The 21,164-nt window shown below is 38.7% G+C and overlaps 2 protein-coding genes across 21 annotated transcripts in view; one reads left to right on the forward strand and one right to left on the reverse strand.

Moving 5' to 3' along the window:
- The window catches only part of LOC124968541 (translation initiation factor IF-2-like), a 38,759-nt gene extending 22,546 nt beyond the window's left edge, over positions 1–16,213 (reverse strand). For 3 of the 4 annotated variants that reach the window (XR_007105754.1, XM_047531113.1, XM_047531112.1), the window contains exon 1: positions 15,226–16,213. Coding sequence is in view for 2 of the 4 variants with exons in the window: in XM_047531113.1 (XP_047387069.1) it covers positions 15,249–16,064 (816 nt within the window). In the remaining 2 variants the exon portion in view is untranslated. Of the gene's footprint in view, positions 1–14,857 lie in introns of all 4 variants that reach the window. The other variant, XR_007105755.1, reaches the window with a different exon arrangement.
- Positions 15,446–21,164, forward strand: part of Lrrfip2 (LRR binding FLII interacting protein 2) — an 87,484-nt gene continuing 81,765 nt past the window's right edge. For 4 of the 17 annotated variants that reach the window (XM_047531100.1, XM_047531099.1, XM_047531101.1 and 1 more), the window contains exons 1-2: positions 15,447–15,888; positions 17,258–17,329. The gene's annotated coding sequence lies outside the window, so the exon portion shown is untranslated. Of the gene's footprint in view, positions 15,889–17,257; positions 17,330–21,164 lie in introns of all 17 variants that reach the window. The other 13 variants (XM_047531095.1, XM_047531098.1, XM_047531097.1 and 10 more) reach the window with 8 other exon arrangements.

Raw genomic sequence — 21,164 nt, forward strand, 5'->3', positions numbered from 1 at the left:
AATTCCCCCAACCCCTCCAGCATTGAACCAAAACAGGGTCCAGGCCTGAGTTCAAAGTTAAACTGTGGCATCTCATTCTTCCCACTCTCTATGATGCTAAGAAGAATCCCTGGCTTATTATTGACTAAATGACGCTGGGGTTTTGCCTCTTCTGAGGAAAACGTTCCCTCTCTTAATCTTTCTGTTTCTTCTTAATGGAAGAGAACATATGCTTCCTAGGCATGCAGCACATCTTCCTTAAAGAATTTAAGCCTGGGGTCAGAGATTCCAGTGCAGACAGGAAGAGACCAGGCAGGAAGAGTCCACGGTGACACAATAGGGACTGCTGGAGACTGTGGGGGAACTGGAGAGCTGAGCCGTCTGTGACCAAAGTCAGACTTTGAAAAGTACTGTGTGAGCCAAGCAAGCCTCATCTGTGGGTGCTCTAAGCCAGTGGACTACCTGTGTGTGGCATCGATTACTAGAAACGAGGCAGAAAGACTATGAACGTCTTACTCTTCATTCTGAAGTTTCTCCCCTAAGATTATGTGACCATCTGCTTGGATGAAGGGAAGGGAGAGAGGACATCCCCAGTGGAACACTGTAGGTTAATAACTTCAGTAGTACCCTGCTATGTCCATATTTGGCTGGGGTGAAGACTTGTTTTGGGCTAAACTACACAAAATTGCTATAGAGGCACAATTAGAGGCTCAAACAAAAGCAGCCTTTGACTACTGAAAGGGGACAGTCTGGGTCAGAAGGATCAATTTTCTGATGAATCAGTGAACAATTCTGAGTGGAACTAATCAGGCTTGTGCATGTCACCTTTTTCTATAATCTGTAGTTCAGTGATTTGAAATCTGACCACCCTACTCTGACTTCCCTGACTACTCCTCTTCCTCCCTCTTTCCTGACCTGTATGTAAATAGACTACATATGCAAGCACACACATGTGCATTTGGAGAGCGACACAGGACAGGAGGGAACAGGAAGGCTCAGAGAGATGCTAGAGTCTTCTTGGCCAGGGCTGGAAAAAGAGAAAGATGTGAGATGATGATAGCCAATGGAAGGAATTTAGCGCTCTCCACCTCCTGGGAATCAAGAAGGTCTCAGGGAAACAGCCCTGGGTAACAAATTAGCTCTCCAGCAAGGCAAATTCCTGGAGGATTAGAGGTTGGGGAGTGTTCCCAGCAACGTTTCTAGCTTCTAGTTACTGATGCCAAGGGAATAGGAAGGGCGATTAATTAATTTTTCCCTCAGGATTCCAACTGATGTTATCCCACAAAGCATTGGGTCACATTTCCAAAGCCATGTTAGGTCAGGCCTGGATCACCCATCACATTAGTTTATATTGGTTTCAGGGAAGAGAAGTGGATTTTGTCTGACTTAAACAAAAAGGAGGGTTTTTGGAAAGCTCCTGGGGGCTTTTTGAGATCTAAAAGATAGCCGATAGCTATTTCCAGAGCTCACAAGAAACTGAGTACCAGGAGCTCATGGTTGTATTGCCACTGCTGTGAGTCTGTTTCCTTATGCCTAAGTTCTCTGTCTCTGGGATAAAATGATCTTGTGGGCCCTATGACTTAACTCAGTTTCCTAGAAGTAGAAGGAGTCTGGTACAAGTGATTTATTGGGAGAGTACTCTCAAGAGAAACCTGTAAGGGAATGAGGAAAACAGGATGGAGCAGGAGACAGAGCTAAGAAACCTGTCTCAGCCTTATCCCCTAGTGGGGTCTGGAGAGTGAATGGCACTACAGCATTATCTCCCCTTTCTTGGTTTTCATCTGCCTGGAATCCCTTATTCTTTACTTCTTAGAGATTTTTTTTCCCCCTACTGGTATTGAGGATTGAACTCAAGGACACTCTACCACTGATCTTTATTTCCATCCCTTCTTATTCTATTTTGGTACTGGGGATAGAACCAAGGGATGCTTTTCCATTGAGCTATATCCCCAGATCTTTTTATTTTTTGAGACAGGGTCTCACTAAGTTACTTAGGGTCTAAGATTCTGAGGATGGCCTCGAACTTGCGATCCTCCTGCCTCAACCTCCTGAGCTGCTGGGATTCCAGGTGTGTACCATCGTGCCCAGCCCTTCTTACTCCTTTGTTCCTTCTCCACTGTGAGATTCCCATCACATTATTCCATCCTCTTGGCTACCGGGTATAAACTGAGTCCATCAATCCCATCCCCCTCCAAATTTGAAACTCAAATGGAAGGCTTCTTAAGTCTTTAAGAAGTGCCTTGAAAACAGGCCAAGGAGTGCCTGCTGTTAAGAACCTGGAGCTTCCCAACTTTCTGTCTTCCCAAGTACCATAGTCTTGCTCTATCCTTAATACTGAAATTGTCCAAGAACAGTCTTTCCAATAAATTCCTTAGCCTTAGCTAGTTTCTAGTGCTAATCAAAGAATTTATATTCTCCCTATATTTTCTTTTTTGTTTTGAGGATGAGCAATGGTAGTTTAATAGAAGATCACATATCAGACTTCAATGATAAGAAATACATTGAAAAAACTTAAAGCAAATTGGAATTATCAAAGGTTGAATTGCAAACATAAGTGGCTGTAGAATGAAGAGTTCAGAAAAATCACTGAAAGCATGTGGAATTAATTGGCTATGGAATTATGGTATGCACAAGAAGAGTATATTTGTTATGTCTAAGTTGTGTGCTAAACATGCTTTATATTGGTAAAAATTTTGTAAATTTATCTCTCTGGAGACTTGGTTGTTTGTCAGCACACCAATGAGTAGTACATATATTTTAGGGATGATGCAAAGTTCAAGTAAAACATATACAGGGCTGGGGATGTGGTTCAGTGGAAGAGCACTTACCTAGCATATGCAAAGCCCTGGGTTCAATGCCCCACAAAAGGAAATTTATGTAAATACTTGGTATTGCCTACTATGTTCCTATTCTTCTTATCCTGCCACCATCATTGAGCAAAATGGGACATTTTTGAAGGATTTAACTGTATTCTATTTATTTATATTTTATTACATTTTATAAATAAAATGTTCTTAATTGGCTTAAAACAAGTCATTGCATATTAAAACCATAACTGTGAAGTTCTCTTATTACATACACATCATTTGAGTCCATATGTTCCAGATTTATTTATACTAAGAAATGGTTACCAATTTAGGATTTAAAAAAATTCTGTCCCTTTGAATTATCTAGCCTAAATATGCAAACTTTTCTCTGAAGGGCCACATAGTAAATATTTTAGTTTTATTGGACTATATGGTGTCTCTCACAATTATTCAACTGCTGTTGTAGCCATAGACAATACACAAAGAAATGGTCATGTGGCCATGTTCCAATAAATGGATGCTGAAGTTTGAATTTCATATTATCACATGTCATAAAATATTCTTCTTTTGATTAAAAAAACATTTAAAAACATCAAAATGGTTCTTGGTTTGTAGGTCATACCAAAACAGGTGGCGGCCAGATTTGTTCCAATGGCCATAGTATGCCAACTCCTGCTCTAATCCTTCAATTGATTGCACATTATTGAACAGAAGAAATATTGGTTTATAAAATTGAGATTATAAAATAATAAGCATTATTTATAGAGTATATAGTAACTTATTATCTCCTAAAGTTATGAGCATATAGTCAAGTATATACCTATAAAACATTAAACAGGTAAGATTTTCTTATTCCCAGGAATTCCTATAAAATGTAAGAGAAATGCAGAACCAGTTTACTATAAACCAGTGTTGTAGTTGTTTCTTGACTACCTAATTTTATAATATACTAATCAAACATTGATTGTTAACACAGAATCAGGAAAATAAGGGGTTTTATGATGTATAAATTACGATGTACAATAAAGATGCCTTATAATTATATAGTATTTGATAGTTCACGAAAACTGTAGTTCCCTATATTGTCTCTCAAGATCTTTACAACAACCCTGGAGGTAGACAGGCAAGGTATTATTATCCTAATTTAAAGACAAGCAACTTGCCCAAGATTACACAAGGGACAGGGGAGTGGGAGGAATACTCCGGTCACACCTCTGAATCATAGTCAGAGTTGTTTCCATAAAATTTAATGATACAATCATGCAATTGAAGAAATGGGTAATGAGTAAATCCTGCCTCACCGCCTGAGGAATACAGAGTGTCCCTCCACAGGGATGCCTCTAGTTTAACAACTTGGGTTCCACGTGCCTAATTATGGGAAATCCAGACATTACCTCTCCTCTCCTTCTTCCCCGTATGTCTAGGAATCAGAGTGATCTCAGCCATGGCTGATTGCTCTGGTAGGTGTTACCCTAGCTGCTGGGAACCAGGTGTCACTGCTGATTCCAGAATGTTCCAAAGCAATAACCTTGCCAGCTACACCCTTGAGAAGCAATGCCGTAGTCAGACTTCACTGTTGTCCGTGGGTTTGAGCATAGTGTCCTTATATCTGCTAACTGCCCTGTCTGAAACAATCACAGCCCAAATCAGACCCAAGTTCCAGCTACCACTACTTTGATGACTTGCCGAGCCATGGGCAATGGCAGGAAGTGACTTGGTTGGAGCTTTGTGTCCTTACTGTGGCTAATACTAGTGATTGTCCCCTCAGTTGTTCCATGATTACACATTTAGATGTTACACCCAATGACAGCTAGCTCAGGGATCACGATGTTAAAGTTCTCTGGATTCATTCACTCAGACTCTTCCCCAGGGCACAAGACAGATGTGGTAATAAATTGCCCTAAAGTCTTTATTTACTTAAAATTTAATTTACTGTTATTGGTATTTTCAAGCATATAAAAAATAGAGAATATGATTTTATACTGTATTCCTCTTCTCTCCCCATGTATCTATCATCGAGTTTTAATTCTTATCAGCTCTCACCTAATCTTGCTTCTTCTGTCCTGCCACTTCCTCTTTCCTCCTGGAGTATTTTGAAGGAAATACTGAAGCTCAACTAATTTCATTCCTAATTAATTCAGTGTGCATTTCTAACAGACAAAAACTATTTTCAAAAACATAACCATAGGATTCTAATAACACCAATAATATTATTGATCTTTAATTAATATTAATTCCCTCATATTAATATTGATATTCCTTAATATCATCTAATATACAATCTACAGAAAAATATTTCAAAATCTTAAAAATGTCTTTACAGTTTATTTGTCAAATTAGGATCTACATATTATATTTGATTAGTTATGTCTCTTAAGTCTCTTTTAATGAAGGTAACTTATTTGTTTAAGAAATCCTGTCATTGGTCCTATGGAACTTACCACATTCTGTAGTTGGCTGTATTCTCTTGGTGGTGTTTGACATCTTCTATTGTTCTTCTATTTAGAGGTTTGATTGCATTCAAATTAAAAAATATTTTTGGAGGGTGACAAAAATATTTCATAGGCAGTTCACGAATTTTGGAGTATGCCACATCGGGATGCTTATGATTTATGGTTGTTTGATTTTAGTGTTGTTGAAATTGATCAGTGAGTCCAGTTGTTGCCAACCTGATCCATCCATTATAACTCTGCCCACCAATCTTTCATTTAACTTTAGTAGTTATTTATTATTATAACTTAAATCTATTATTTCATTAGAGGTTTCTAATTATATTATCCCTTTTACATTTATTAATGGGAAATATTTTATACAAAAAAGAATTTTCCTGAAACTCATTGGCTACAATGAAATATGATTTGTGAAATACAGGGAAAATGAACTTTTGATTCTTTCTCTTTATTTACCAACTACCATTACCACATAAAAACACCTTGGCACAGCAACTTCTCTAGGTGACTAGTAAAGTTTTCTTAGTATCATTGTAAACTTGTGGATTTAAACATAATTGATGCAATAAGTGATTTAGAACATATTCTGTAGGCAATGGTGAGCTACCACAGGCAATTTTTAACTCCTCAACATAAAGCACACCTGAAAAGTGTCTAAAAACAAAAACAAACAAAAAATAAACAAACGTACTTGTCTTAAGGAGGAATCCTGTCCTGAAGAACTAAATCGTAAGCCCCAAACTTACAATTATATTAGGAACTTATAAGTACCTAAACTTATAGACTCACCTTTAATAATGGATTCTGCACTTGTTTTCTGACTTCTTCTTATCTTTTACTCAGTTTACTGGACTTCATTTTTTTTCTTTGAACTGGGATTGAACCCAGGGGTGCTCTATCTTTGAGCTACATCCCAGACCTTATAATTTTATTTAAGACAGGGTCTTGCTAAATTGCTTAGGCTCAACTTCCACTTGCAATCCTCCTGCCTCAGCCTCCTGAGTAGCTGGGTTTAGATTACTCAGCTGTTCAGCATCATCTTATGTATGTCTCTCTGGTTGTTTGATTGAGGCTAAAGATACAGTTCTTCTGTACACCTAATAATGATTTCCTTCCATATGTAATTCAAATTATAAGAACTATTTTCCTGTAACTAGTATGGTATTTTCATTTTCATAACATAAGAGCAAATACATACTCAAATAATTGAATATCACTATGTGAACAACAAGGGGATACTGCTCAAACTGAAGCAATGACTAATGGTTAGTGCTGCTGTATGTGGTTCAACATGCTTATCAGCTTATGCACCAAATCCAGCATTTGATGTGTAAAAGGATGGTTAGGTGTTTTGAAGGAGAATGACACCCAGTTATTGATTGTGATAGGCTGGACTGTTTGCCAGCTTCCTTGTTATGTCTCCACTAGACAGATAGTTCTAGAATGGAAGGAGCCACATCAATTCATTTACTCCCAGCATTCAGTACATGATTTTTCAAATGAAAAAAACATGTGATCAGTGTAAGACAAGAGAAAAATTGACAATGGCTTTGAGCAGTAAGAACCATAATTAGATCTATTTTTTAGTTATATTATTTGTATAATTTGACAGTGATAGTATTGGTATTTGTTTTGGTCCATTTGGGCTGCTATTACAAAATATCATAGAATGTATGGTTTATAAAGAAAAGAAATTTTGTCCAAGATCAAGGTGTCAGCAGATTAGGTATCTGGTGAGGATCCACTTCCTAATAAAACAATTGTTTTCTCACTCTAATCTTACATGGTGGAAGGGGTGAGAGTCTGTCTTAGATCTCTTTTATAGGTTTTTTTCCCCAAAGGACTTTGTTCCTAATCACCTCCCAAAGGCTCCATTTAATAACATCTGGGTGTTGGGTTTCAACATATGAGTTCTTTTCTTAAATACTTTTTAGTTGTAGATGGACACGGTATGGTTTTTTTTTTTTTCATTTTATTTTTATGTGGTGCTGAGAATCGAACCCAGAGCCCCACATGTGGGAGGTAAGCACTCTACCACTGAGCTACAGCTGCAGCCCAACATATGAATTTTGAAGGGATACAAATAGACCATATCAGTATTATAATCTATTTTTTCTTATCTTGATACATTTTTAAAGTTGTTGATGATCTTTATTGTATTTATTTATATGCAGTGCTGAGACTCTAACCCAGTGCCTCACACATGCTAGGCAAGTGCTCTACCACTGAGCTACAACTGCAGCCCCAAACCATTTTTTCTTTAAAAATGAATCTATCTCCTTTAATAGAGATTTTATTATAATACATGATTATTTCATTATTGTAACTTTTATTTGAGGTACTGGGGATTGAACCCAGGGGTGGTCACACCTCTTTTTGAGAACTTAGGTTGCTGAGGCTGGCCCTGAACTTGTGATACTCCTGCCTCTGCCTCCTGAATGACTGGGATTACACTAGTATTAATAAACTGTAGCTGATTTATTTTACCTATATTTAAAGTAACCAGACCCAAACCCAATTTCCACAATACTTAATTCTGATAAACAGGACCGCAGAGCAGTGATTCTCATCAGAATTGTGTTAGTTAATAAAAGTTGGCTACTCCATGACATATACAGTTCCAGGATGTGAGAGTAATTTCAACAATTATTCATGTAGTTTGGTTTGATATTCTGCCAATCTTATGACTTATTTGAAGCACATACTAATACAGTGTTGTTTGGTGTCCAGGGAAGCAGCAAACTAGAGAAGCTATCCCAAATGCCAGTATAAACATCCTCTCTACACCAAAGTTATCCATATTCTACAGCAAATATTTAATTTAAATGTTAAAAATGTTATATTAGGTATGTTAAAGGTCATGTGGAGAAAATATCTTTGTATTAAAAGGGAAGGAAATAGTGAAACTGCAGAGGCTGAGAACAGACACATCTGTACATTTTCAAGATTTTGCACTATAAATGTCCTTCTAGCAGAAGATGTATTTAAGCTGATTCACAATCTTTTACTTTTGCAGTCTTTCCCAGGCCTCTTAGTTAGCAGCCACCTTACCCCCAAGGCATTGAGGGCAAAGAATATGTTTCAGGCAAACTGATAATAGGAAAGAATTATAAGGACAAGAAACAACCTGTAATACCAGGTGGGAGTGTCCAGAAAAGCAATGTGCTGAAATTCTGACCCTTCCAGCTGGGTAACTTTTACACTTGTGCATTTACTTTTTATGATGTTCATACATTAATGACAATGGAATCTGTGACAGCCTGATGAGTCAGGGAAAACTGCAGTATTGTGTATGAAATTGGGAGAAATTCAACACGAGTGCCATGGCATTACTAGTTTCTTCTATAAGACTAAGGAAGGAACAGTGCTTAGATTTTGAGTTACTTGGTATAGTAGGTATTGTTTTTTGCCCATCAGTATTCATTTTCTCATTTGTGTGACAGCAGCCCACAAATTTTTCTCCTGGGGAGCCACTCCTGTCCTATAGTCCATGCTCCTTGGGTGACCTGGAGGCGACGCATTTGACTCAGATTTGACCAGTCACAGCACTTGCTAAAGGATGGGGTTGAGGGTTAACCCATATTGGTTCAGTGAATACACTGGGAAGGATCTCCTGATTACCGAACTCAGAGTGGAGGTAACACCCATTAGTAAGAACTGTCTTGCTATCATATGAAGTCTAAGGCCAATGTGGAGGAGAGCTGGGTCATTTATTTTCTTATTGCAAAAGGTTCATTTATATTTGTCTAACCTGAAATAGGAATGAGTTGCAATAGATTAAAAGTTCTAATTCTACCCTTATTTTCACAAGACAGCCAGCAGTGTCTAAATTGAATATTTATAAGAAAATTGATGCTTTATGAAAACAAATGAAAAGCTCTATATTCAAATAGTTTATTTTATTCTAAATGTCTTCTAGGGCCATGGTATTGTGGAATGCATGAAAGAAAATAGATCTTTTGTCAAAAACATATAATCTGCTTGGGAAGGCAAGAACAACATTTAAAAAAATCTCATAAAACAAAAATCCTTTAGAACACAAGTGAATTGCAGACAATAAGGCATATAAAAAATCTGAATGGCAATATAAAGTAATTGATATCTGCAAACGAAATCAAACTAAAACAAAAGCATGAGTAAAAGACTTTAGACTAAATTATGTTAAGAGTTTATTGTTGAGCTGGGGTTGTAGCTCAGTGGTAGAGTGCTTTCCCAGTATGTTAGGCACTGGGTTCTGATTCTCAGCACTACATATAAATAAGTAAATAAAAAATAAAGGTCCATCAACAACTAAAAAAAATAAAAAAATTAAAAAATTTAAAAAAAGAGTTTATTGTCAAACCACTGGTGCTTGTATTCCTAATCTTTAGGTGAATGATTCATACATTGGTATTTCCTTCCTGGATATTTTCTCTGAATTACTGACTTGTATCTCTGTTTAGATGTCTAAAAGGCACCTGAATCTCACCATGTTCAGGTCTTCTTCCAAATCTTCTAGACCTGACCTGTTTTCCAAACTTCAGTAGATGGCAACTAATTCTTCCAATTGCTCAAATCTAAAACCTGTTATCTATTATTCTTTTTCTCACATCTCAGATCCATTCTATAAGCAAATCTTGTTGGTTCTCTATTTCAAAATTTATTTCAAATTTAACCACTTCTCTTTCCATTGCTACCTTGACTATTGCAATAGACTAACTGGTCTTCCTGTTCTCATTTTTAGTCCCCCAAAGTCTATTTACAGCGCAGCTAAAACAGTCACCCCATTTTATTAGGAAAAATTCCAAGAGCACAGTAAAGTTGAAAGAATTGTATAGTGATCACCTCTGCCTATCACTTAAGATTCTACTACTGCTCAGAATGGCTTACATTACTCAAAGAGAAAAGCCAAATTCCTGTGATGGCATGATTGGGTCCTAATCACCATTCTTCTCTCTTGTCCATCATTCTTCAGCCACATTGGCCTCCTTGTTGCTCCTCCAATGTGGCAAGCACATTCTTGCTTTAGGACCTTTGCATTTACTGTTCCTTTACTTGGGATGCTTTCTCCTCCAGTAATTCACATGGCTTGCCTCTCATCACCTTTTCTTTGACGCTTCAAGTATTACATTGAATTATATGATTCTCATGCCACACGCTGGGTTGGATGATATAAACCTAATATTCTGACTTAAATTTTTTAAAAAAATTAAGCTGGGAAGGGTGGCATGGACATATTGTCCTGCTTCAGAGGCTGAGGTGGGAGTAACACTTGAGCCCAGGAGTTTGAGAAGAGTTTGGGCAATGTAGTGGGATCCCTTTTCAAAAACAAAAACCAAACAATTTCATATGGTTCAAGCCCACCCCACCATTTCATTCTCAACCTTTTCTAATATTCTTTATAACACTATCATCATATGTACTTTCCCTGTATTATCTGTACTTAAGATGCTCAAAGATAGTAAGTCTGTTGTCTACTGTGGTGTGTTCTCAGTGTGCAGAATCATTTTGGGGCTATAGTAGGTCTTCAGGACATATTTATTTAAAGACTGAATTCTTTTTCATTGACCTGAAGCCAGAGTGATCTTTTGAAAATATGCATGATAATCATTCCACTCTCACTAAAAACTCTTTGCACTCAGTTTCAGAAGAATCCTTACCATAGGATTCTGCCTGATGGACCCTTACTTAGCTGCTTTATTTATTTATTTTTCTGAGACAGAGTCTTGCTGCTCTAAACTTGTAATCCTCCTGCCTCAGTCTCCTGAGTTGCCAGGATTAAAGGTGTGCACCATCATGCTTAGCAGGTACTTAGCACTTTAGAATCATTTCACATTCTTTTGGTCCCTGAAACTCTGCTGGTTCCATCATGGGGTCTACATATGCTCTTCCCACTGTATTCCCCACATCTGCCTCTAATTTACTTTCAGACACTTTTAAATCTTGATGGGAAGCATCTCTTCTAAGCACTATTTCTGACATCCTATATTAGGTTAAGTCCCACATCTTTTGTGTCCTTATGGCAGCACATACATTCTTCGTAACACGTGGTGGATTATAAAGTTACCTTTGTAAGACTGATTCCTTTATCAAATAGTCTTTTGAGAAAAGAATCACAGCTCTCTTTTTCCTTTCCATGGTATCCCTAACATTTGGGAAGTGTCCAGTACATATGAAGAGCTTATTTAAAAATATATATTAAATGAAAACATAGATACCAAGGACTCAGAGGATGAAGGGAAGACCAAGGACACAGAAGGTGGTCAAACTGCAAGCCAAGGAGAGAGGCTTCAGGAGAAACCCTGCAACATCTTCATCTCTGACTTCTAGTCTCTCAACTGTCAGAAATAAATTTGTTGCTTAGGAAAACAAAACAAAACTTTGGAATTCTAGCCCCTTGAGGGCAGAGATTCTATTTCGTCCCTGTGTTTCTAGTGCCTAACTAGGTGTTAGTGTACAGCAGATGAATAATAGTTTGCTAAATGGGCCATAACATGAAAAATGTTTTATTACTCATTTATAAGTATATAATGCAGAAGAGCCCTCACTTGATTATCTCTGATGAGGAATGCACACATAATTGATATCTAAAGTCCTAAATTCTCCCCTCTCATCAAACTTTTCTTATTGCCAAGACCAAAGAAAGTAATTTACTCCCCGCCCTCCTGCCCTCCTGCCCTCCCGCCCCTGCTCTGAGTAAAGGATGTGCTGCCCTGGCTAGGAAAATCCATATAGAGCCAGAATTAGCCACAAGTGAGCTTTTGCATCCTAACCCAACAGATTATTCTCATACGGATAGTTACATGTTCAGATCGTTTTTTTCTCCTAGTCAAGTGAGTTTTCTTTTTCCTTTAATTTTGATAGCAATCTTTTTGAAAATATTTCAGGGGTTGGATGATGTACTAAACTACATATATACGCAGCTGTATAAATAGGTCAGGGTGATATAAAACAGTATAAGCAGAAAAAGGACAAATCAATCACTTTCAATTGTGTTGTCCCACAGAATTTTCAAATAAACCTGTAATATGAGCTGAGCACCATGGCAAACTAACTATTAATATTTGATAAGTCAGAAATAGAAGAACCAAATCAAATCAAAGAGTTTTTCCAAGATGGCAACTTTTTGATTTTATGAAACATAAAAAGAACTAAACACCTGAAGTAGATAGTAAGATGTCAGTTTCTTAGTTTTAATAACCAGTTCCTGGGATTACGGCTCGTGACTACAATCCCAGCTACTGAGAAGGCTGAGTTAGGAGAAAACAAAAATTCAACACCATTTACAACACCTTAAGAGAGACCCTGTCTTAAAATAAAATAAAATAAAAGGGTTGGGGATGTAGCTTAGGGGTAGAGTGCTCCTGGGTTCAATCCCCGATACAGAAAACAAAAAGAGCAACAACACCCCCAAACCATTGTAGGTATGTAAGATGATACCAATGGGTACAACTGGGTGAATGGTACACAGGAAAAAAAAAAAAAAAAGATGACAGTAAGAGAAAATAGTAAATATAGACAAGGAATTTTTAGAAAGAGAACTTAGACATAGTGCAAGGCAGTTATATTGCTAAGTTCTAATAGCCTTGTAAGGAGCTATCCAAAACTAACGTGCTCCCAACACACAAACATACTTGTATACACATAGACACAAAAATATTATACTTGGAAGTGGAGGCCTATTTTTAATGTTTGAACTAAAGTTTCCAGAGATGTCTAGAGAGACCGAGTATTGTGTTTGCAAAAGAATTTTGTGAAAACCACAATGAGTATTTGCCCTTAAGAAACATTTATTTCTTGCCATCAGAGAAAAATATAAAAGATTGGTTGTAAAGGAACAAAAAACATACAAATTCTACCACCTCATTCCCAGAACTATCTAGACACTTGCAAAAATTTTCTTCATCTATTAATAAATCCTCAGAGCGGCCACCCCACACAGACCTGGGGGCATTCACATCTCAGAATGTTCCACAAAGATCTGGGAGCGCATATTTTTGGCAGATATACTTAACATGTCCATGAAATAATCCAGGGTAATATATTTAGTCAGGAACCCCTTGCAATGACAAAATGTTACGGTCATACTTTATAACATTCTTGGCAGCATTCAAATCATATACGACATAATGAACTCTTAGAACAAGTGGAACAGCTTTCATTTCTTGTTGCCAAACAGATGGTAAATAGTGAGGGTGAAGTAAAAACACAGACAAGTTCCTCCATAACACTCTACCTTAAAGTATATTTTCATAGTAAAAAATCCTAAAACCAATATAGAAATCTCCTTGGCTGGACACTTATCTTTTCCTTTTAACTATTAAAGTAAACCAAGTCTGGTGGTACATGCCTGTAGTCCCAGCTACTCAGGAGACTGAGACCGGAGAAATGACTGAACCCAGGAATTAGGGGCAAGATCCTGTTTGAAACAAACAAACAATTAAGACACCAAAGCAGTATGCGGGGAAGAAAAGGGGAAATTGGTACCAGAAAAACCTGAGCTCAAATTCTGGCTTTCCCAGCTATTTGTTTTTTTACCTTAGGCAAGTCACAATGTCTCTGAACCTCAATGTCTTTGTTAGTAAAATGGGTAAAACACTACCTATATCTCAAGATTAAGTAACTAGCACAATTCTGTGTAAAAAGTGTGTACTCGATAAGTGTTAGCTCCCCCTGTTTTTCCAAAATGACACTGCAAAATATTTAGTTAGGCATGAGTCAAAATAATTGGCTAAGTAATAAAATGAAAAGGGTAAGAGGAGCTAACCTTAATATTATCCAATCTTTCCATTAATTTTGCAGTTCATATTTAATAAACTTTGGATTTATTGGTATTATTGTGGTACCAAATTACCTGGTTAGATCCTCTTCTAATACCTGATTATATCATCTTTCTTGCAAGTAGGGTTTGTATTTTGTCTCCGACTTATTTAACAAAAAATAAGATGTCATTAATCCTTTTATTTGGTTCTTAACTGTATAGTCTGTTAGGGAGAGCAGGTAAAAATCAGTCTTAATGTTTACTCATGAGTTCAAGAAAAAGAATGACATAGAAGAGAATCAGCCAAAGTTAAAGAATGTGTCTCCCGAGGCTAATGGATATACTTTTCTGCCTCTTGAACTTCCAGTATTCATGTCATAGTGGCAGCATCCAAGAGCTCTTAGGATAAGCAAGACTTTTAATTGTAGAGGAATTCTGTTGTTTTGTTTTGTTTTGTTACGGGAGATTGAACTCAGGGGCACATCCCCTGAGCCACATCCCCAGTCCTTTAAAATATTTTATTTAGAGATAGGGTCTCACTGAATTGCTTAAGGCCTCGCTAAATTGCTGAGGCTGGCTTTGAACTCCTGATCCTCCTGCCTCAGCCTCCAGAGTTGCTGGGATTACAGGAGTGCACCACCAAACCAGTTAGTTAGGATCTTTACATGGAATCTGTGGCTTATTCAGATAGTTCTAGAACCTGCAGTTCCCTATATATGTTGTGTCTAAGTGCATTTCCTGCCTTTTCCATCAGGAGGCTTCTAAACTATCAGTTCCTCTAGGAGGATCTTCTCTAGCTATCTTATCCATCCAGAGGCCTTGCCCATAAAATCTTTCTCATCACTGTTTCTTGTAGAGTCATTATTACAAGCTGTCATTACCTAAGAGCAGGAGCTGGTCTTTCCCAGTGCTTTCAACCTGGTGTGCCTCGACAGACACTTCTGGAACGAATGACAGGTCCGCGTCTGTCCGATTGTTAAAATTTTTCTTAACACTGGGTCTCCTTGATTCCCAGGCTGGCCTGGAATTCATTGGCTCCGGGACTACAGGTGCGCTCCACCGCGTCCGGTTATCTGATTTTTAACGGACTCTAAACTCTTTTTTTGGCCTCACCCCCGTCAAGTATCCTTCTCTAGAAATCATTTTAAAATAAGGCAATTCCATTTTGGAAATATGGCTTGCCATTTCAACGACGCCCATCCGCACACTCTCGCTTCCTACAGACAGGGCGCCACTACCGACCACTTACCCAAGCTCACCAGGCGGGGCGGTTTAGAGGCGACCCGGGCAGGTGCAACCGTGAGCCCACACACGTATCAATTCGCATATCGGTCCCGGTCCAGGGTCAGGGTTATGCCTGCCTCCAGGAGCCCAGGGCCTCCGCCCCACCGGTGGCTCAGGCCCCGCCTTACCGGAGGCCGCGCTCCCCGCCCTTCCTTCCTCCCTCCCGTGCCACCCCAGAGGCTCGCGGTGGCGGACTAGGCAAGCAGGCGCACTGCTGCCTGGGACGGTAACCCCGCCAGCCCGGGTACGTCGCCCGGCGAGTCTTAGCCCGGACGAAGCGCGCGGAGTTCGCAGGCCGCCCTGACCACAACTGCTTCCGGGTGAGCGGGTCGGCGACCCCGTGGCCCCGCCCCTCCTTCGCCGCCTCCGCCTGCCGCCGGGGCTGCGGCTCATCCCCGGGCCGGTTCCCGCTGTCTCCGCCGCCTCGCTGAGGGTACACCAGCTTGACTGACGGCCACCGGTTCTGGGGGCCTCCGCGTTCAGTTCGGCCCGCCTGGCTGGGGACCCGGGACCGAGTCTGGCCGCAGCGCACCTCGCCCTTCGTCTCTGCCGGGCGGGTGCCTGGCCGGCCAGCCGCGCTCCGGCCCTTTCCAGGCGGCGCCGCAGCCACAGCCCGCCCCAGAGGCAGGTAAGGGCCGCTCCTCCCGCCCGCCCGGTGTGAGCAGGGAGCCGGGAGGCCCCTCTTCCCGGCCTCCGCAGCCGGGAGAGATCCGCGCCGCCGCCGACCCTGCTGGGGGCCGGGCTGCCCTGGGACTGCCCATCTCCTGGGCCCGGTCTCCGCTTGACTGCCGCGATCTCGGGCATCTTCTGTCGCGCACCCTCCCTCCGCGGGGAGGGAAGGTGTTATTCCCATTGTGGAGAAATTAAACGGGACGACTGTCCTTCTGTCACGGGTGCCCGCGGCTTCTTCTGTTCCTGACGCCACACTCAGGGTTTCTGTCCTGGGAGAAGCACTCCGGGGAACGGTGTCAGGCCGATGGAGGGCGTAGCATTTTTATGGAATTTTTTTTTTTTTCTTTCCTCCTTTGACCTGAACTGAAGCGCGGGCTAACAGGAGCTGCTAGGAGGTTCAGGGTTAATGCTTGACTAATATGGGGCATTATTCATACCCAGATTGTTGAGTTACACAGTTTCAGCCCTGGCTTCCTTTTTCTGTGGATACCCAGCAGAAGAAGCCCCCTTCCTTTTCTTGGGGAGAAAAAGATTCAAGTGTTTGCTGTATTTTTTTCTACCGTGGGAGTTACAAATATCAGGTTGCCGAGACACGGCTGGGGGGAAAGCTGTAGCCTAAATTTTAACTGTAGCTCATTTTCTTTGAGTTTTCATTTAATGACTCAGCATTTCTACCACAATCAGAAAAACTGTAGTTTAATTGACTAAAAGCAGTATATTAGCATGACAGAATGGCTATTTTTATGTTATCACAATGGGAAGAGAATGTGGATGCAGTATGGAACTGGGATGGAGAGGAGGGTAGGGATGGGTAAGTTCTTATTCAGTGTTTAATATTTTTTCAGGATAGCATTTTATTCGGTAATAAACTATATGAAAACGTGCAGTTGTTGGAGAATGCAAAGTATTGCAGGTAGAGTTAGTTGGCAGGGACTCCAAGTTTGCTGCCGTTTGAAATTCTTGTAGAATTAAAACCCTGTTTAACCAATGTCATGCTCTGTTTAACAAATACAGAGATGATGACCTACTGTACTTATATAGAATAAGAATTTTGGAAAGTGTGATTCATATAGGAAGTTAGATCACTCACTTTGTGAATCACTGATATGGATCTTAACAGTGAAATAGAGGAAAGCTAAGTTCGTTTCTGCTTGTTTAATTAGATGCCTTTACTCATTTTATAGAAGTATTGTATTTTGTTAGGTTTGTTGCTGAATGGTTATCATCATAAAGTATGCTAAGGAAATGGCAGTTGAAATTTTGCAAAATGCTTTAATTACTAAGTGAATTGTTGTCATTTTGCCTATATTTTCCTTTTAAACTAGATGTGGCAAGATAAATGAAGGGGTGTAGAAGCAAAATAAATGTCCCTGGCAAGGAGAACTGCCATCACTAAGGTATGAAAAAGTTTATTGAAAGAATTTGCATTATATGAAATAGTCTTTTGAGTGAAACTCCTCATGCATTTTGCCATTCAGTCCTTAAAAATGTAGAGTGAGACTATGCTGTTTATTAAGTTTTGTTACAGAAGAAAGAAAGTGTGTATTGACTTTGTGTTTTATTTTTAGGATGGATTACTATTAAACTAGAAATAACTTTTTATTGCTGAAATGTAATTTGATCATTTTTGGCTTTCAAAATGTTGTTAAGCAAAATAACTTTGAATCATGGAGTTCTTGATACTTTTAGCCATGTTTTTCTTTTCCTTTTTTTGGGGGGAGGGGTTTAGTTTATTTTACCTTTATTTTTCACTTATGAGGACCTTCAGTTAGCTATTTTTTAAAGTAATGCCAAGATTATACTATTGGTCTTGCTTACAAAATTCCTTTAATTCTTTGACTAACATTTGGCATCATTTTTACTTTGGGTATTCCTATTTTCAGTATTCCCTAATGTTGCTTTTGATTTTTGTCCAGATGATAGTGACTTGAGTTTCAGTTCCTTGTGAACAGAGATTCCCTTTTGGAAAATCCCTTGTGGAAACCACCATAACTGACAGCCTTGATAGGTAAATATGCAAGGGAAATCTTAGTTCAAAATTTAATGAAGGAAAAAAGAGAAATGCCAAATATATTTGGCAAAGTATCTTTTTCTCAAAATGAAAAATTTTTACTAGAAATTAATTTAGCAAGAGGAAGGGAGCAGTTTCTTACAAAGCTCTATGAATTGTTTATCCTGCTTCTAGTGTAAATAGGAACACAGTTGATGGTGTAGAGGGGAAAAAAAAGTTCTTGTAGTGTACTGGAAATGTTGATGAGGATCATTTAGAAGAAAATAAAATTCTTGTCCTTAACATGGGAGCACTACATATCGCACCTACAAAATAGAAACCATTTCATAGCCTTTTCCATTTAGGTAGTCACCTTCTCACTGGAGAATCTGAATGGAGGGATGATCCCTTAACTGAAAAAATGTAATACCTTTCCAGTTTGCAAATAAAGAATAGACTCTATGACCATTTTTTCAAAACTCAACTTTTAAAACTTTAAAAGGAAGGAATTGAGCAAAATTTACTTCATTCTTTTCTCCATTTCCCCTATAAGATATTAGATAGAATATCTTTGGAAGTGATTTTTTAGTGTTACACTTTGCAGTTCCACTTTTAAAAGCTTCTTGGCTTACAGTAAATTAGACTAGACTTGAAGCAGACACTAGGATAAAAACTGGTTTTATTGTATGCTATACTCTTTCATTTGTTCTATTATTTATTGATTTAGGTGGTGTTAGGGGGACCAAGAGAGAATTATACTTCTTGGATATTCTGAGACTTGCTACATAGTTTTAGTCTAGTGATAGGCAGAGCAGTAGGTAAAAGTAGAGATGCTTAGGAAGAGGGAAGAAATGGTATACATAGGATAATGCTGACTTCATGGACTCAGTAGATGTTTGTGGGATTTTTAAAAATTGATCAAATATTGAAAATAAAATGTAAGTCTCCTTTCTGCCATAAACTCCTAGCCTTTCCTTGCCCCCATCCCCTAATCCATGCAACCATTGCTAGTGGTCACTGTGTGTTTTCTCCAAATTTTATTATTATGTATATGAGCATATGTTTAGAAGAAATATCCTGTACTTTTCATTGTTACCCTTGATGTATCTTAGAAATCTTTCTCTCTCTCTCTCTCTCCATAGATAAATCTCATTTTTTCTAAAGACTGGATGGCCTGCTTAGTGTAGATGAACACTAATTTATTCATTTTCTATAATTTACCATTCCCTTCTAACAGACATTTAGATTGTTTTTAGACTACTGCAAGCACTGCTATAATGAAAAACTTGTAAAATGAGTCTTGGCTCTATTTTATAAGTATGTATATGTAGTGTATTTTTGAATGTATGACTGGGACTTAAGTTGTGAAAATTTAAAAATTTATTTATATCCTATATGGGACTTTATAATAGAAGTTAACTTTTTTGGGTTTGTAGAAGATAGGTTTTCTTAATTACTTTGTGTTCTCTACCCATCTTTTCATTTAAAAAAATTGCAAATGTATTTTATAAGGCAATTTAAGATGTTTTAGAGTGTCAGGTGCTTAATTTCATTTGTACTGGTAAAAGTAGAAACACTGTAATTTGAAGATTGGTGTTATATAAGCCATTTATGTTTGGTAATAGTTAAATGGCTACATCTTGTTCAGTTGTTTCAGAATTTTATTTTTTATGTCAATTAATAACATTGTATATATGCTAGACTTTGTGCTGGGCTTGGTAACCCAAGCCTATAATCCCAGCCACTCTGGGAGCTGAAGCAAAAGGATTGTAATTTCTAGGCCAGCCTCAGAAATTTAGGAAGACCCTGTCTCAAAATAAAATTTACAAAGGACTTGGGATATTGCTCAATGGTAAAGTGCCCCTGGGTTCAAACCCCAGTACTGAAAATAAAGTGTATAGTCTACTTTATTTTTTGCATTGCTGAAGTCTGCTAATATTATTAGTTACAAGAAAAAGAACTAGCCTGGCTTCTACTTTTACATTCTGCATCCTAATCTATTTGTAATAAAACTTTGGTGGAGCTTGAGATCTGAAAACCCTTTTCAATCCAGAGTGCTCTTGATGGATTAATTTCTCACGGCAGGAAGAAGTTACAGATTCTTTTTTGTTTGCTGTTGTGGTGCTGGGATTGAACCCGGGGCCGCCTCACACATGCTAGGCAAACACCACTCTACTTCTTTTTTCTTTTTTGGTGGTGCTGGGGTTTGAACCCAGGGCTTGTGCATGCTAGGCAAGCACTCTGCCAACAGAGCTACATCCCCAGCCCCCAAACACTGTACTTCTGAGCCACATCCCCAGACCTTCAGATTCAGTCTTTATTCCACAAAGTGTTTGTAAGCAGAATAAGGGAGGCCCAGTTTTTAAATTTTGATGTTATACAGATCACTCATGGCCAGGAGGAGGTTCAAGATTCTTTGTCCTCTTGAAATGAGAGAGACTAGAGAAAAAAAAAAAAAAGTTAAGTACTGAGAAGCTAAAGTATGATGAAGTTGGAACTTGTGAGTGGCAGTTTCCCTGGCTGGTGCCCTGGGTCTATTTTGAGGCCTTGTCAAAGCTCATCTGACAGAACCTACCACATAACTGTAATCTGGCCTGACCCTGCTGTAAGTCAGGAAGGCTTGTGGTTTAGGGAAAGTGGCAACCACAGAAGAGGGGTTTATAAAGAACATTTGTCTTCAGAAGATTAAGGCTAAGTTTTTGGGATGAAAAAATCTGTTTAGGGTATATCCTAGGATCTGTTTTTAGCTTTTTTTTTTTTTTTTTTTTTTTTTGAAACAGGATGTTTAAGGACAACTGAGAAAGGTTTTCAGAAAAAGATGCACAAGGAGGAACAAAGAATTGTCACAGCACAACAGATGTTATATTCTAGTTAGTTGAGAGAGCTTGCCAGGGATCAGTGAAATGTTTTACAACAAGGGAAAAATCATTACTATTACTGGCACAGGAAGGTCATATCCTAACTTGAAGTAGCAGTCCAATTCAGACACCTTCACACTTGTCACTGGGATCACAAGTCTGAACTCTTGGACTCTTAGAATGATGGACTGTTTTACAGGATTATTTTGAGTTCAAACAGATAAATTAGCTTCTTCCCAAGTTATCATTCTGTTTTTCCCATAGAAGTGTAGAGTACCATATAGTTTTCGCTTTAAACTCTTAGTTATTACCAGATGCTGCCTCCTAGCATGGTTGTCTTCCTGGGTCATGTGGTGCCTCATGAAAACCTTGATGTTTTCTATA

Source organism: Sciurus carolinensis, chromosome 17 (genome assembly GCF_902686445.1).
Source record: "Sciurus carolinensis chromosome 17, mSciCar1.2, whole genome shotgun sequence".
NCBI classification, from domain to species: Eukaryota; Metazoa; Chordata; class Mammalia; order Rodentia; family Sciuridae; genus Sciurus; species Sciurus carolinensis.